Genomic DNA, 17751 nt, shown 5'->3' with positions numbered 1-17751 from the left:
GATATGCAAACAAGATTCTGAAAAGTGATGACACAACTAAGTTGTTCTAATAATTCAATTTTAAATTATTTTTACAACATATAAATAAATGTATTATTGTCAGAAATGTTACAGCACTATTGTTAAGTGAAAAAAATTCAAGTTCCAAACTCTTGAAAAAGAACTTTTACTTTTATGAAAATATTTAGACATGAAGACGTATTTAGACAAACCCATAGGGAATCATTTGAAAGAATGATATACGTTTCTGAGTGGGTAGGGTTATGAGTGTGCTTTTGCTTTTTGGTCCTCTTATAATTTTATACTTGTTTTATAAAAGCAAATATTACTATCAAAAAGAGAAAAAAAAATACAAAGTAGCATAGCTGATGAAAAAGAAAGCAAAAACAAGTCAGTGCAAAAAATGCAAGCAATTAAATAACAAAATACAAATACTGCAAATATTACCTAATGTTAATTCCTTTGTATCATAATATACGCAACATTGCCAAAAATTTGCCTACTTAGAACAATGAAACACCATTATTACAGTCCACATTTTCAGCTTTTACTGATAAAAAGCACAATGCCATCCTTCCAGCCTGTGAATGCGCCTTTGTGCTTTGACAAGACAATAAAAGGCAAGAGAGTTTACATCTCACCTAATCTGTCCCCAGCTACTAAAACATCAAATTCAAAATACTTCATTCTTTGTCATAAGAAGCATGGTAGTTACAAGAAATTTATGATCTGCCACTGAGGTAGCAACCACTTTTGTATAAATTTTAATATGAAAGATAAAAATTTCTAGCATATCTTCTAAAAATTACATAAAACAAATATTGGTGAGACCACCCAAATACCATTTTCACGTCACTTCTGACATTGCCATTTGTACTGTTTGTCATAAATAACATATAAAATATTTTTCCTTAACTGTTTTCTGTAACTATGCTAGGGTCCATCTTGGAATTCTGCCTATTACAATGGGTTATATTTTTGTGCCAACACCTTACTTGAAATCAGCACTTAAAAGCATATCTGATTTTAGAAGTATGCAAGTGCTATGGTTTGGATGTTTGTCCCCTCCAAAGCTCACGTTGAAATTCAACCCCCAGTGTTGGCAGTGGGGCCCAGTGGGAGGTGTTTGGGTCATGGAGGTGAATTCCTCAGGAACAGATTAATGCCCTCCCTGGAGTGGTGGTGAGTGATTTTTCACTCTGTTAGTTCCACGAAAACTGGCTGTTAAAAAGAACCTGGCACCTCCTGACCCCTTGTTTCCTTTCTTCACAAGTGATTCCTGTATCTTCCACCATGACTGGGAGCAGTTTGACACCCTCATCAGATGCAGATGCCCAATCTTAACATTCCAGCCATCAGAATCGTGAGCTAAATAAATCCCTTTTCTTTATAAACTACCCAGCCTCAGGTATTCCTTTATAGCACACAACACAGACTATGACAGCAGAAAACCTCTGTTTTGTAATCTTTTAGCAATTTTATTATTATTATACTTTTTAAGTTCTGGGATACATGGCCAGAACGTGCAGGTTTGTTACATAGGTGGTGGTTTGCTGCACCCATTAACCAGTCATCTACATTAGGTATTTATCCTAATGCTATCCCTCCCCTAGACACCTCCTGACAACCCACCAATAGGCCCTGGTGTGTGATGTTTCCCTCCCTGTATCCATGTGTTCTCATTGTTCAACTCCCACTTATGAGTAAGAACACATGGTGTTTGGTTTTCTGTTCTTGTGATAGTTTGCTGAGAATTATGGTTTCCAGCTTCATTCATGTCCCTGCAAAGGACAAAAACTCATCTTTTCTATGGCTGCATAGTATTCCATGGTGTATATGTGCCACGTTTTCTTTATCCAGTCTATCACTGATGGGCATTTGGATTGGTTCCAAGTCTTTGCTATTGTGTACAGTGCTGCAATAAACATACATGTGCATGTGTCTTTATAGTAGTATGATTTATAATCTTTTGGGTATATACCCAGTAATGGGATTGCTGGGTCAAATGGCATCTCTGGTTCTAGGTCCTTGAGGAATCACCATACTGTCTTCCACAATGGTTAAGCTAATTTACACTCCCACCAAGATTGTAAAAGCATTCCTATTTCTCCACATCCTCTCCAGTATCTCTTGTTTCCTGATGTTTTAATGATCACCATTATAACATGTGAGAAGGTATCTCATTGTGGTTTTGATTTGCATTTCTCTAATGACCAGTGATGATGAGCTTTTTTTCATATGTTCATTGGCTGCATAAATGTCTTCTTTTGAGAAGCGTCTCTTCATATCCTTTGCCCACTTTTTGATGGGGTTGTTTTTTTCTTGTAAATTTGTTTAAGTTCTTTGTAGATTCTGGATATTAGCCCTTTGTCAGATGGATAGATTGTAAAAATTTTCTGTCATTCTGTAGGCTGCCTATTCACTCTGATGATAGTTTCTTTTGCTATACAGAAGCTCTTTAGTTTAATTAGATCCTATTTGTCTATTTTGGCTTTTGTTACCATTGCTTTTGGTGTTTTAGTCATGAAGTCTTTGTCCATGCCCATGTCCTGAATGGTATTGCTTAGCCTTGCTTCTAGGGTTTTTATGGTTTTAGGTCTTACATTTAAGTCTTTAATCCATCTTGAGTTAATTTTTGTATACAGTGTAAGGAAGGCATCCAGTTTCAGTTTTCTGAATATGGCTAGCCAGTTTTCCCAAAACTATTTATTAAATAGGGAATCCTTTCTCCATTGCTTGTTTTTTGTCAGGTTTGAGAACGATCAGATGGTTGTAGATGTGTGGCATTATTTATGAGGCCTCTGTTCTGTTCCATTGGTCTATATATCTGTGTTGGTGCCAGTACCATGCTATTTTGGTTACTGTAGCCTTGTAATATAGTTTGAAGTCAGGTAGCGTGATGCCTCCAGCTTTGTTCTTTTTGCTTAGGATTGTTTTGGCTATATGGGCTCTTTTTTTTTTTTTTTGGTTCTATGTGAAATTTAAAGTAGTTTTTTCTAATTCTGTGAAGAAAGTCAGTGGTAGTTTGATGGGGATAGCATTGAATTTATACTTTGGTCAGTACGGCCATTTTCATGATATTGATTCTTCCTATCCATGAGCAAGCAATTATTTTCTCATAGTCATCATTGAGAGGTTAGGTTATAGAGTTCAATTTATACTCAAAGAATTAAAAAGTTTGGCAACAATGATAATTGCAAAGATTTTCTAGCTATTTCTGGCAAAACAGTATAGGTGAACATGTTTAACTCTGTCCCATGGAAATGATGGTAAAGCAATTAATAAGAGGAAATAAGCTACCAGGTTAAAAAAAAAAAAAAAAAAAGATGAAGAATAACAGCATTCAGGACAGGCAGAAATATAATTTAGAATAAATAAAACTTTTATCATTTCTTTGTGTTGGCAACATTTCAAATCTTATCTTCTAGCTATTTTATAATATACTATTGTTAACGCTAATCTCCCTCCTGCGCTAACAGTGAAGTGCTAAGCTGAAGTGATATCCTAAAAACCCTGATTTGATCATTACACATTGCATGAATGTAACAAAATATCACATATACTCACTTCATAAACAGTACAATAATTATGTTATCAATAATTCTTTTACACAAAAGAATAGATAAAAACTCAGAATCCCATATCCCAAAATATGGCACTTTGACATACTGAACTGAGCAGCCTCAAGGTCTCTCTGAACCCCACCTTCGTCTTTTGTCTTTGCTCCTCTGTCTCTGCCAAAGCACAGAATGAAGTTCTGTTCTCTGAAGTTCTCTTATCTGCTTAAAGTTTGGACCCATCAAAGAAGAAAACAATTACCTCTAGTCCCTTCCCTAGTTTTCATTAACTGAACTCACGTCACAAGAAGAAAGACTGAAGTCTGTCATAATATCTCAACAGACTTTTGTCATAAACCACTGTCTGTTCCGTGGGCCCAAAAGACTTTGTCCCAGGCCTTTGTTATGTTCTTCAAGCTCACTGAGTTCCCGTAAAAATCATTTACTACTCCCCTAAAATCATCCACTTTCCTCTCTCCTAAGAGGTGGGGTATATAAGCATCTGCACCTTACTGGGATATTTGGTGGTCACTCTGTGATTTTTTTCGCCCTGCATGCTAATAAATTTCTATGTCATTTCTCCTATTAATCTTCCTCTTGTCAGTTGATTTCTTAGTGAACTCACATCTCCAAATTATAACATTTGGCAGGAGCCTAGCAATTTTTAAAAAGAGAAGCCTCCAGACTCTGGAATACCAAGAATAAAAGTATAGAAAGCACAGACCACACACAGGGAGCTTAAGCCAAACTCTCCATGCTAAATCGAAAGATATAAGCCTCTCAAGAGAAAGAGCCTGCCAACTGTACAGCAAAATAAATTAAAAAGGCACTGTGCAAGGTTCATTACTGTGCATTTGTAGAGTCTACATTGAAAAGAGATTTCAAAATTTGCAAAGAAAAAATGAATCACAAAAATAGGTCCAGAAATTATACTAGCCTCAGATTTCTCAACAATCCAGAATTAAAAAGAAGGCTAATAGAGAAATGTCTTCAGAAATCTGAGTGCAAGTAATTTTGAGTCTATAAATTTATACCCAAACTATGATTTACTAGAGTAGAAAAAGGTATTTTCAGAAGTGCAAAGACTAAAAAAAAAATTATCTAAGATGCACTCTTTCTTGTTAGATATATGCCAACAAAAGGGGGAGTTAACCAAGAAAGAGGAATACATGAGGTCCAAAAATAGGTGCTCTCACATAGGGCTGAGTAGTAGAGATCAGTGCAGGAAGCCTGGGAACTACTAGGTGATACAAATTACAGGAAGACACAGAGACCAAGAGAAAGGTCTTGGAAGGCATGGGGTAAACTGGTAGATGTGATTTAATGATGTAGAAAAAACACTGAAAGTGGTGGTTTTATAAGTGTATTTGTGCATCCTAGAAGTGGCAGCAATAAGAAAACGAAAAACAAGGTAATTTACTCCATGAAAAACAAAATATCACACAAAGAAAGTAACAATAGTACAGCACTTGGCTTAGCAGAAAACAACAGCTACATATTCATAGAAATCTACAGGTTTATTTAATCTTCCAATTATCATGATTATTTTGGCTGGATAAGTAATGAGATGTGGAAGGGTATAAAATAGCTAAGTGCTCATCTACCATAACCAGAAGTCAATATATATTGTCCAAAGTTTATAAATCAAGAACAGAAAGACATTACTTAGATACATGTTCCAGGAGAAATAGCTTAAATGAGATTAAAAGTTTCCTATGAGAGCCTCAAGGATGGGCTCACATTTGTTAAATGCTCCTACAGTCCCCTACATGTTACCTTGGTACTTACTTCAAGAGAAAAGAAAAATTTGTGCAATGTCTGCCTTCCCCACAAAACTGCATCAGTGCTTTAAGGCAAAGAAAATGCTGCACCTTGTTAACTGCTGGATTCCCAGGACCTAGACTGGTGCTTGACACAGCGACACTAAATTAATTCATTTTAAACACAGGTGAAGCTTTCAAGTCGAATGACCAAAATGTTAGGATCACATGGAAGATTAACTAAAGCATTTTCATATGTGACTTTTCCAAAAAAACATACATCTTTCTAATTGTAAGGCATATCAATTTTGTACACACCTAATAGCCCACGGAGTTTTGGCTGGTATGCTAAAGCTGAGAGAGACCTTACGGATGAAAACCAACTCCCTTGATTTATCACGAAAGACTCTGAGGTTAATAACCTGTCCTGGGTCATACTGGAGAGGTCAAGGTGGATGACAGGTGACCACGTAAAAACGAGTTATGTTGATAAATTTGTGGCTGTGTCAACTCTACCCAGTTTCACGTTAGAGAGTAAAACTATAGAAAAGCCTCACTCCTACTTGTACAAAGTGTCAAAATATCAAATTACTCTGCATTACAAGAACTACTTCTATTTATTTATATCCTTAACTGAAACTTTCCTCACTTGAATAAGTTCATGTAGCGCATTCCCTCTTTGGAGGATTTTCGCCAAGTCAGGATCATAAATTCTCTTTTCTTTCCCTTCTTTTAACCACAGACATTCACCAGATTTTAATCCAGTCTTTTTACTTTATGAAATAGGTAATTCACATAATTTTTAAGTGTACAAAGGTATAAGATAGTCTTTCTCCTGCCTCTCATCCCTTCACTCAGTTCCCCATATCACCAAAATAAGTTACACAACACTAGTAACAGATTTCATATCCCCTTCTTTTGTATATACAAATGGGGCATACTATACACAATTCGTTGTAGGTTTTTTTTTTTTTTTTTTTTTTTTTTTTTGAGATGGAGTTTGACTCTTGTTGCCCAGACTGGAGCACAATGATGTGATCTTGGCTCACTGCAACCTCCGCCTCCCAGGTTCAAGCGATTCTCCTGCCTCAGCCTCTGGAGTAGCTGGGATTACAGGCAAGCACCACCACACCTGGCTAATTTTTTTGTATTTTAGTAGAGATGGGATTTCACCATGTTGTTCAGGCTGGTCTCGAATGCCTGACATCAGGTGATCCACCCGCCTCTACCTCCCAAAGTGCTGGGATTACAGGCATGAGCCACTGCGCCTGGCCTTTTTTTTTTTTTTTCCTTAATGTATCTTGGAGATATTTCCTTAACAGTACATAAAAAGTTTTCCTATTCTTTTTGGTAGCTGCATCATATTTCACTATATGGATGTACTATGATTTATCAATTAGTCCACAACTGATGGCGTTCAACTCTATTTTTCATCTTTTGCTATTAAAACAATGCCACAATGACTAACTTCTATAGGCAACTTTTGGCCTGTTTGCAAACTGTACATGTTCAGTGGAATTCCCAGAGAAGAAATGCTGAGTATGTGAATCTAAAATATTGATAGGTCCTGTCAAATTTCTCTTCAAAGTGGTATATCAATTTACCCTCCCACTAGTGGTGTATGAGAGTTCCAGCTTTCCCACATCAAACTGGAGTGTTGCTTATCAAATAGGTAGAACATGGTATCTTGCTATAGTTTCCATTTGAAACTCTCTTTCGAAGGAGACTGACCCTTTCTTTGTATTTAAATATAAATCTATAATCTGCATAAATGTATACATTTATTTTCCTCTCCCAACTGTCAGGAGTATAATTCTTGATTGTCCATAGCCCTGACCCAGTCCATCTGGGCGGATGTCCAGCTGCATGCCATTGTCTTTTATTTCTATTCCAAACCGTTTTCTAAGGGCAGGCTTCTTTTACGAGGCTTCCCAAGTTAAGCGGAGGAAGCTGTCACATAATGCTGTGTAGGCTTTGAATTCAGGAAGGAGAATTTGACTCTTGACTCTACTACCAATATTGTGAGACTTTTGATTACCTACTGAACCTCTTGAAACCTTAAATTATATGTCTGTAAAAGGCAGTAAAGATACCTCTCTCATACGTTTGCTCTGAGGATTAAGTGATTTGATATTTTTAAAGTTCCAAGCTCAGGGCTTAGATCTGAGTAGTGCCTTAATAAAGGGTAGTTTGGTTTTGTCATCATTAATTGATTAGGAAAAACGAAAACACACACACACTTGGTTAAGCAGTTGTTTCAGTGCTTTAGCATACTTCCAATTAGAAACTCCTGGGAGTAAAACATTCAGGGAAGTCCCGCTGGATGGAGTGGTACCATTACTTGGCCACGTACAACTGCCAAATAAACACTAAGAATGACTTTTCACTAGTTGAAAAACTTCGATTTGTTCTCTAACAACATCAGGTCATTTTGTGTAAGCACTGCCACTTATTTGGAATGTTGATTCCTGAAAGGATGCACTTTTCTGCCTCTGTCTAGGACTTGCAAAGCCTGCAGGGTCAAGGAGGAGAGCAAGAGGAACCAAGGGGCACCATTTCCATTCACCTTGATGGTGCAGTTACTATCATGTTTCCCTCACTATGCTGGCTTGGCAAAGGAAGCTAACCAAACCATGCTTGGAGAAAAGTTAATAATGTGAGAATGTATTTTGAAAGCCCAATTAAAGTTCTCATACAATGTATGACATTCGTGAAACATTAAGTATGCTCTGAATGAAACAAGTCACACACTCCAAAGACGTGTTTGATTTATACTGAGTTCATATTAAGAACAGAGATGTACACTTTTATCTCCTCCACTAATCTGTGAATTCTATGAAGGCATATTTGGTCATTCATTTATTTTTATATCCACATTGCTTTGCGCCATGTGGGACACAAAGCAGCCACTTTAACTTATGGATTGAACAGACTCAAAGTAAGTATTACCTTCTTAACTTTTACTTCACGCTGATTCCCTCTTTTCAGCAAATAGCCTGGATTATTTTCCTTAATTTTATAACCACCTACGGTTTGTTGCTATCATTTTGTTTAATAATTGGTAACTAATATTTCTTATATCTGGGTTTTGGTATATTTCATCGAGAATATTTTGTCTTGAGGGAATAGTTTCTCTTACTTAACAAAACTTGCTATTACCCTTTTTACATATTTTCCACTGTGATGAGGAAAAAACTTAAAAATGTTATAACTATCAATAAAGCTAGAAGTTCTGATTACATAAACTTACTGCAGGTCAATTTGTGGTATCCTTGCAACTTTAACACATTCAGAACATACAATTGAGTCCATTTCCAAGGAATGCTCACAGCAAAAAATAGAATTCCCAAATTAGCCACCTGGTAGACACCTTATTGAACCCAAGAGATGGGTTCACAAAGATGAAGGGGACACAAGGATGAAGACACAGCCCCTGACCTTGGGCCTAGTAATCATGTTTCACCTTCTTTTCATCAATGACACTGTGTTTGGTCAAAGTAACAGCCAAAAGGAATATAGCTGACATGGGCCACAGTGTCACCCATTCTAGAACAAAGTAAGGAGCAATCCAATTGCCTCACATATTCAAATATGTTTTGAAGGAGCAGAATTCAGAAGGGTGGTGGACAGGATGGTGTCAAAAAAAGGAACCAGAACTTTAGAGTCCATTAGAGAGACCTAAGTTCAAATGTCACCTCTCACCTCCTCTCATGATTTAGGGTAAATCACTCTCCACTGGGAGTGGTACCACTCTCCCTCCCACCCACCTGGGTGGAGGAGTTTTCAGTTATCCCAATGACCAGAGGATGCTACTGGCAATTAGTGTGTGGAATCATGGATAACAAATATCTTACAAAGGACAAAAGAGTCCAGTTCAAAGAATTGTTCCATTCAAAACGCCCATAGCATCCATCACTGAGTGCTCTCTCAAACTCAGTTTCTTTAATTGTCAGATGGTAATAAGTGGACCAACCTTTCATGCTGAGTGTGAGATTTACATGATATGTTGCAAGTAAAAGTACCCAGCCCAGGAGTAAGTGCACAGTCAGCCCTTGATAAATACTGTTCTCACCTTACCATCTCTCTTCAGTTACAAACATTGCACAGAACTCATTTTAAACAGGTCCATCATGCATGATACAGCCAAGAAACAAAGTTGAGCAATCATTTTCTCAAAGCAGATAAAATAAAGCAGGAATTCCTCCAAGTTTGCAATATCTGTATAACAGGCTTTTGCAAAAATTCTCTGAGCCTTAAATCTAGAGCCAAACACTTTGTCTAGAGACCTTTATGACCCAGTTCCAACCTAACTTTCTTACTGCTCCTTTCACTCTGTCCAATTAATGTATATAGCCCCTAACAGATCATAAACCTCTTGCAGGCCTTTGCTCAGTCTGGAACACCTGTTCCCTCTTCTCTCTCTTCCTAAGTTCTCTTTGTATAGAAACATCACCAATTCCTTGAAGACCCAGTTAAAATCATCCCTACTAGGAAGCACTTCCTGGTCTCCCCTATCACTTCTAATGAGTGCATTCCTTGTATACTTATAAACTGGGCTTAACACTGCAGCACTGAATCTCAAACTAGGATCCACAGAACTCTGGGAGTTTTGGAGTTTTCTATGAAAACTTCAATTGCAGTTTTCCTTTTCATATCATCTAAAATAAATTAATATAAGCATTTCCTGGAAATGGTCAACCACCTGATATGAGTACTATCAAGCCATTTGAGTGCCCACGCCTAAGTTGGGATATACAATAGTGTTGATGCTAATAGGCCTTCTTTCATTGTGAAAGATTAATGAGATCAGAACAGCAACAAAGAAAACATAATGAAGTGTTCTCACCAACTGAAGCCCATATAACTCACAGCACACCATAAAAACAAAGATTTTCCTATGGTTCAAAACAGTAAAATAGTGGAAGACCTAAATCAAGGCATGGCAACTCCCCAAAGACGTGGTGTTTGTCCCAGTATGCATTCGGTGAGTAACCAAAAAAACAGTTTCAGGATGTTGTAAATTCTACTTTTATGGGTCTCATAATTATGTTTTCGTTTATTTTTTAATTTTGTACTTAAGAAACTGTTAAGGAATTCTGTTCTTAAGGAACTTATGTCTTGTTTTATATTTGTACATGTTACATTAAAAAAGTCATGCAAATCAACACTGGGGATGCAAAAAGGAGACTTCAAAACACAGGTTTCAGAGAGTGCATTTCCTTTCAAGTACATCAAAAAGCCAGGATGCAGACAATAATCTTTATTACTTGTTCAGAATTGTAGGCACATCTGATACCATGTTCACTGACTGAAAAGTAGTTACATAACTTTCAGTAAGTTTCCTTAACCCTGTTTTTTACAGTAAGATGGGGATATTGATAATATAGGTTTGGTCAAAGGTCACGTTTAATAATATTATTGAAAGTACTTTGTAAAGTGCCAGACATATGATAGGGATTCATATTAATGTTTTCAAGTGGTCTTCCCAGCTTCTTATAGCTCTTAAACAAAGAACCCTTTTTCTTACTCTTTATGTCCCTACCACACCAACCCCGTTTGTCTGTTGCACTGACTTCTCTTCATCTAAAATCACCTCTACAGAAGGTATATCCAGCTCTCATAATGACACAAGTGTTTATGCCCACAAAGAGAAATAGCCAAAACACCCTTTCATTTTGAAATAAGATCATAGTGACAAATTCCAATTCTATTTCCAATCTTGTTAACATCAGGGTGTTGTGTTACTGGGACATTCATTACTACAAAGCGGTTCCATTTGTTTTATTAAATTTTCAATAAAGGCTTTGTGTTTGTTTATGCCCTTGAAATGAACGATGTAAGCTCATTTAAAACAGTAAAACACCCACACAAGGGGTCATCTGCTATCCCCCTAACACCTGGCAAGTTCCACAAAAGATGAGAACAAAATTAGCATTGATATAAGCACAATTAAAATCTTCATTGTTGAAAAGCCACAGTTTTGCCAATCTGGAGATGATGAGAATAGAGAAGTGGTAGGTGAATAAGGAACTAGCTGCTGGAGTGGTCAGCTCCAGTCAGTAAAGAAATTAGAATTGAGAAGTGTCTTAAAAAGCCAAAATGGGGCGGAGAGGCCAGTAGGATTTCAGGCCGTTACTGACATGACCCTGAAATTGACCTGCTTACTCCTTTCTAACACTGACTTTCAAGTCCCCAACTTTGCTGAGCCTACTTGGGATTTCCTTGCAGGCTGCGTTCATATTATCCAAGACTGTTAGTGTTGTTACGGCGGTGGCAGGCACCACAGGCTGCCTGCCCACACCAGCAGAACTAGCTGACACCCTGGATGAGATCTGTCAGACTTCAAAACTATTTTTAACTACTGTGTAACTTTGAATTTTAAATTCTCAACAGTCAGAGCAATAATAGCTGAAACGTCCCAGGAGATTAACCACTCAATTATCGTAGGAGCTTTCTTGGAAATATGTGGCATGTGATTAACAGACGGTCATAATGAAAATGTTTCACAAGCGGGTAAACTGAGGAACACACGAACGACCAAAATCACATCACAAAATCTGAATACTAATGGAACTGGCTCACTCTCAGTTCTGTTTCCTATCCATTTTTTTTTTTTTTTTTTTTTAAGCCCACCAGGAAATCTCGAGTCCGAAGTAAACATGGCTTTCTGGAGTGTGTCCTTCCAATGACAATGGTCATTCTAGTGCAATCGGGAGAAGATAGTGTAAGCCTCTCATAAATTTAAGAAAGCGAGCTGCATTTTACTTAACCCCTCTTTCTTCAGGGGGGATGAAAAAACTCAGAAATAGGCATTTAAATGAGGCATGCCTAAAAATTTTTGATTTTTGAACATAGGAAAGTGAAGGAAAGATAAAAATATTACAGAGAAAGGATACCCTTTGATTACTGAAACCAAGACAGCTGGAAACTTGATTTCCAGAATCTGTTTGGGAACTTGAGGCAGCTGTTTCTAGGAGAGATGAGAAGTAAAGAAGGGTGACGTCGTTTACATGTCCAGTCCCTTTTGGTGAAAGTCTTGGGAACGCATTATCACAATTCCTTTTAAAAATCATTTTGAAAAAATTTAAATAAGATGGCAAAATACCATCTTAGCTGAGGGGGTGACGCCCCAAAGCTTTACCTTTTCCACTTTTGCCCCGATCTCCTCCTACACAAGTGGTGCTGGGATCGCGCCCTCAATTCCCCTGGCCGACGGCTCCGCTCGGCTCACAAGTGTTTCCCATTACTACAGGCGGGACGCCGGGGCAATCGCTTTTGCCACAGAACTTGGAGAGTAGAGCGTGTGTGGAGCGGGAACCCAATCACGTTCCGGCAGGGGAAGGTGGGAAAGGAAGAGCGCGGAGCCAAGCGGGGATCGGGGGATATGCGTCCGGCCGCCGGGCAAGAACTTCTGCCCGATTTAACCTGCAGAGGAGAGGCGAGTGGTGCGGCACGGGGACGGGGCAAGGAGGAGGAAACTTTAGCAATGGAGGAAGAAGAACAGAAAGTGGCGAACTGCAGCCTGGCCCAAGAGCCGCCAGCTGCCGGCAGTCAGGCCGGGAGCCTTCGTCTAGCGACTACGCGCAGGGCCCCCCCGCGACCTCCTCCGCGACTCCCACCTGGCAGCGGACCGGCCTGGAGCCGGAGGCTGGCTCGTCCCCGGCCTCTCCTCCTCTTCCTCTTCCTTGTCCCGGGAAGGACTTCGGGGAGCGAAGAACCGGGAGAAGCTGTGCCAGGGGGCGCTGCCCTTTCTCCGGCCGCTGGACATTTCCCGAGGGGGCCGCTGGCCCGGGGCGGTCTGCAGGGAACGGCCTAGGTGGTGCCTGGTGCCCGGAGCCCGACCCGGCGCCGCGGGATGCGGCGAGGGCAGATCGACTCGACGCGAGCTGCCAGCGCGGCTCAGTCTCTCCCGGGCGGGAGAAATGCGGACGCGACGCGCTCCTCGCGCTGCAGCTCCTCAAGCCGCTGCGGCTGCTCCTCCTCCCGCCCTCGCCCGGCGCGGCCCGCCCCACCCCCAGGAGGAGCCAGCGGCCGCGGCACCGCCCTGAGCCGGGCGCAGCCGCCTCCGCCGGAGCGCGACATGGTCCCCAGAAGGCGCCGGCCTGAGAGCCTGAGGGGTGTCGCCCAGCGAGCGACGCTAGGCTCGAGCTTCCCGCTCAAAAGAGTTCAGGCTGCAGCCTGTTGAGCTTTGCCTTCAATTACTTTCTGTGACCGTTGTGTTTTCTATCCTAAGTGAGAGCACAGAGACAGTTTACTCCAGACTTTTGAAAGAGGTTTATGAACTAAGGTTTGTGAAAACACTTGACAAACTGCAGTACCGGGGCGCCCCGAACTTCCCGGGAGCTAAGAAACAGCTACCGCAGGGACAGCTCCAGCCCTGCGGGCGAAATCGCGTTAGCCCAGCACCGGGCGGCGGGAGGGAGAGGGGGGGACCTGTCAGGCGGTCACCACTTCCCGGCGCGTTCCGCTGGCTTTCTGTGGTGTGACTTTTCCTAACCGCGTTGCGCTTCACACTTTTCACACTCCACGCTAAGTACTTCCCTGCAAACTCAAAAACGACACTGATCAAAAAGTATGATTTCAAGCTTGTCAGTGCTGAAACGTATTTTGCAGTCGTTACACAGATGCCACTGAAATCTGGGAACCAAAGGGTCCTTAAGACTTGCTTTAAGTCTAAGTACAGTGGTATGGATTTTTCTTGTTTTTTCATACCCTAGCAGCTAGTACAGGAGATACTAAGAGGCCCATTCACCCCAGGTGTTTTGTTTTCCTTTGAAGGCGAGCTGCCCCTGGGGTAGGCATCAAGGAAGTGATATGGCGTTTGTTCATTAAACAATGTGTACAAGTAAATGAGATACAAATGAAATGTCCACAGCAGAGGGGAACCTTGGAGTAATCTCCCCTCTGGCTTTCGGGAGATGGAGGAGAAGTAGCATGAGTAGATTGCATACCTGAAAGCCCCAAGTCCTTTCAGCACCTGCTGGAGGCTGTTGAGCCTCCCTGCCTCCCCACACTGCCTCCCAGAAGCCCTCCAGCCCCTACTAACTGTAATAGAGCCAAGGCACTCACTCGCATTTGTTCTGGCAGGATTTAACCCATTAAAGTTCAGTCAGCCCGGTTTCCATCAATCGGATTCATCTCAGTCTATCCCTCAAGATTAATTCTTTTTTACTCGTTGGTAAATTTTTCCTGCTTCTCTGTGAGCCTAGTCTGAGAAAATAGAAAAAATCTAAGATAATAGACTAGAATAAGACAAGTAAAGTTCCCAATTCTAGTTTTATTATAAGAGAATCTCCATTGAAGATCCACTTACCAAAAAGCCCAAAGAGAGTAATAAAGCAAACTGTTTTTTCCAGCTGAAAGGTCGAAATGATAATTTGTCTTCCCAACGTATTATTGAATCAGTATATTTGTCCCCCACTTGTTCTGTGATCAAACCAGGCCCCAATGCCTACCCAGAGGGTACTTCGTTCAGGAAGTTTTTCTTGGGATAAAAATGGGTGGGAGTCAGTAGGATTTAATTAACAAATTATGGTTTTAACTAATAATATGTCTAACAATACTCTGATCTCCACTCGGTGACACAGCAAAGCACTTAAGTGATTGTTAAATACAAATAATGCCATGCTTACACTAAGACAAATTGCGTCTATGACAAAATAGCTTAAAGCCATAAAACAATGACCGTTGAATTTTCCTTCATTTGCTTTCTGAACACTTACTACTTTTCTATATGTCCTACATTGTTATAACCTGTACTCATATTAACCAATTTCTAAATACTAAATTCTAAGATTGCATTAGGAAGCCCGTAAAAATGTCAAATTTTAGAGCCGTAAGGATCTTAGAGATACTAATTTAGCACAGTGTCATTAATTCCCTCATCCAGTTATTCCCCAACGTTTAGTGAGTGCCTGCAGTAGAAGCACATCTACAGTGAAGCTGATGAGGCTCAAGTGTCTTGACTCCCTACTGGCACAGGCTCTTCCAGTGTGAACTCAGCAGTGTGATCCATGGCCAGTTTTATAAAATTTACCAAAGTAAATAATGTGATGAAGACCACAATCTCTTTTTTTTCCACTTAGATGTCCACTTAGATTTTCTTTCCACTTAGAGTTATCGAGCGCATTTGGGAATCTGTTAGGGAATTTCAGTTGGGAATATATTTAGTTTGGACTTAGTAGAATATATTTATGTGGTTTTCAACCTCTCCAAAATATAGTTATTTCTTGAATTCCAATTTCTCTGTAGCGCAGCTCACCAAGTATTACACCCAAGATGCAGAGCCAGAAGACATATCTTCTGTGGTCTCTGACACTGAAAATATATGGGTGATAGAGGTGAGACAAGATCTGAAAGGTAAAGCAGCACCAGGTGGCATGTGGAAAGTTATTCCAGGCATCAGAAGAAAAAGTGTCAACAGGAAGAATTACCTCCAATTGATATAATTTCTCTCATAGCAATAATATGTTCAATAATACTATATATATATTTTTTTGTTGTTGTTGTTTTTTGAGATGGAGTGTCGCTCTGTCACCCCGGCTAGGGTGCAGTGGTGCAATTTCGACTCACTGCAACCTCCGCCTCCTAGGTTCAAGCAATTCTCCTGTCCCAGCCACTCAGGAGAGTGCTGGGCTAGGTGCCCGCCACCATGCCCAGCTAATTTTTGTATTTTTAGTAGAGATGGGGTTTCACCATATTAGTCAGGCTGGTCTCGAACTCCTGACCTCAGCCACACGCCTCGGCTGCCCATAATAATTTTTATAACTATAAACAAAAACATTTTTTATTGTTGATGTAAACCATGTAAAATAGAATTTATCAGAATTCTTGTTTGTAGGGTACAAACGCGTAGCATTACCACAAGCTCTGTGTGTGCGTGTGTGTGTTTGTGTGTAGTGTTGCATGTTTACACAGTCCTATCAGAGCAACAGAACTAGAGGAAAGATTACATTATCTTTTCATTATTATAGAAAACAATATTACTAAATTATCATCATATGAAAGGTTATTGAAGAGTACACTACCAAAAATATAGGGAAAAAAGTGATATAGAGTTGTGCACGGCATTTAATAAGAAAACTATATTGTTTTTCTAGTCTACCTTTGGTAATTTGCATGGTTTATGTTTTCATTCAATATATTCATTTTTGTATCTAATGTTCTTATTTTAAAATCCTTTTTGTTTAAAGAGGATCCTCCAAATTGTAAAAACTTCAGATCCCACAAAATCTGGATATGTCCTCTAGTGCATACTATGTGTCAGATACATGCTCTTTCTTAGACGTGGAGATACAGTGGTAGATAAGACCAAATGCTTCACATCAAGGAGCAAGTTTAATTGGGCAAGATGAGCAAATAGGGTAAGATGGGAAATGTGGGCGGGATCCCCAACTCAGTTGGATGGGTTCCTGGAAGGCTCACTAGAGGAGAAACGGTCAATAGGCTCTCTTCTTCTCTGCCTCCTTTTAGCACCTGATTTCCACCTATAATGCTATAATTAAATAACTTGTGTGATATATGAGAAATCCTGAAGTTCATCACACTGTAACGGAATTGTCATTCCCACAACGTAATACCATTCTCAAAGCTATGAGAATAGAATGAAAGTGTTGATCCTTGAAGCATTTAAACTGCAAGAGTAGGTTAGTAATGTTAAGCTTTTTTGTTCTGAAAAGTCCACTGGGGAATAAACTTCTGTATATATCTTAGAGCACAGTATTTACTGTGTGGCAGGTGGCCCAGGAATATTAAGACAGCTGTCAACATCAAGGAAAGCACCAGCCCATGAAAAAGCAAGCAGATGGATTGGGGCACTTCACTAGCTGCCTCCTAGAATAATAGCTGTGCGTGGCCAAATGAGGCAGTGTCATGCTGCCCAGGGCAGCAAAAAGCTATTACTGAATATAAGCACTCAATTAGGAGGTGGGGTGGGGGAATATCCTCTCTTTTCCTTTGTTTGTATGCTCAAATTTTCATTAAGAACCCCCACAGCAAATAAGAAAGGGGAAAAATGATGTTAGCATTTCTCATTGTTACTTTCTAATTATCATGGTTTGTAACATGGGGAAATGCCTGTCTTGCTGCTTCAATGAGAACAGATGGTAAAATTTTTAAGTAATTGGTTATTCCAACTTCTATGAGATGCATGATGTTTTATGGTATTGTTTGTCTGTTTTTTGTTTGCAGAACATGTGGAGATTGAGATCTTTCGAACACACATCTTTTAATGCTTAAATTAAGTAAAATGTGTTAGTCTGACCTAAATTACATTTACACTTTTCTCCCTTTGATATGATGATACTTCAAAGAGAAATTAGTCCTTTACAAAAATATAACATTAACATTAAAAATTAAATATGTAGCTTTCAAACAGCGCAAAATTTGCTAAGATTGAAACGTTGCACTTTTAAAAATATATAAATAGGAGTAGC

General features: G+C 39.7%; 1 protein-coding gene across 2 annotated transcripts in view; it reads right to left on the bottom strand.

The window, feature by feature from the left end:
• CRYBG3 (crystallin beta-gamma domain containing 3) overlaps positions 1–13297 on the bottom strand; it is a 124400-nt gene extending 111103 nt beyond the window's left edge. The window contains exon 1 of one of the 2 annotated variants that reach the window (XM_073009670.1): positions 12937–13297. In XM_073009670.1, the coding sequence (XP_072865771.1) occupies positions 12937–13085 (149 nt within the window). In that variant the 5' untranslated portion in view covers positions 13086–13297. The remainder of the gene's footprint in view (positions 1–12936) is intronic. The other variant, XM_073009671.1, reaches the window with a different exon arrangement.
• Positions 13298–17751: the final 4454 nt, after the last annotated feature.

Source organism: Chlorocebus sabaeus, chromosome 22 (assembly GCF_047675955.1).
Source record: "Chlorocebus sabaeus isolate Y175 chromosome 22, mChlSab1.0.hap1, whole genome shotgun sequence".
NCBI lineage: Eukaryota > Metazoa > Chordata > Mammalia > Primates > Cercopithecidae > Chlorocebus > Chlorocebus sabaeus.
The sequence above is the reverse complement of the archived record's forward strand: the minus strand, read 5'-3'. Positions and strand labels throughout refer to the sequence as shown.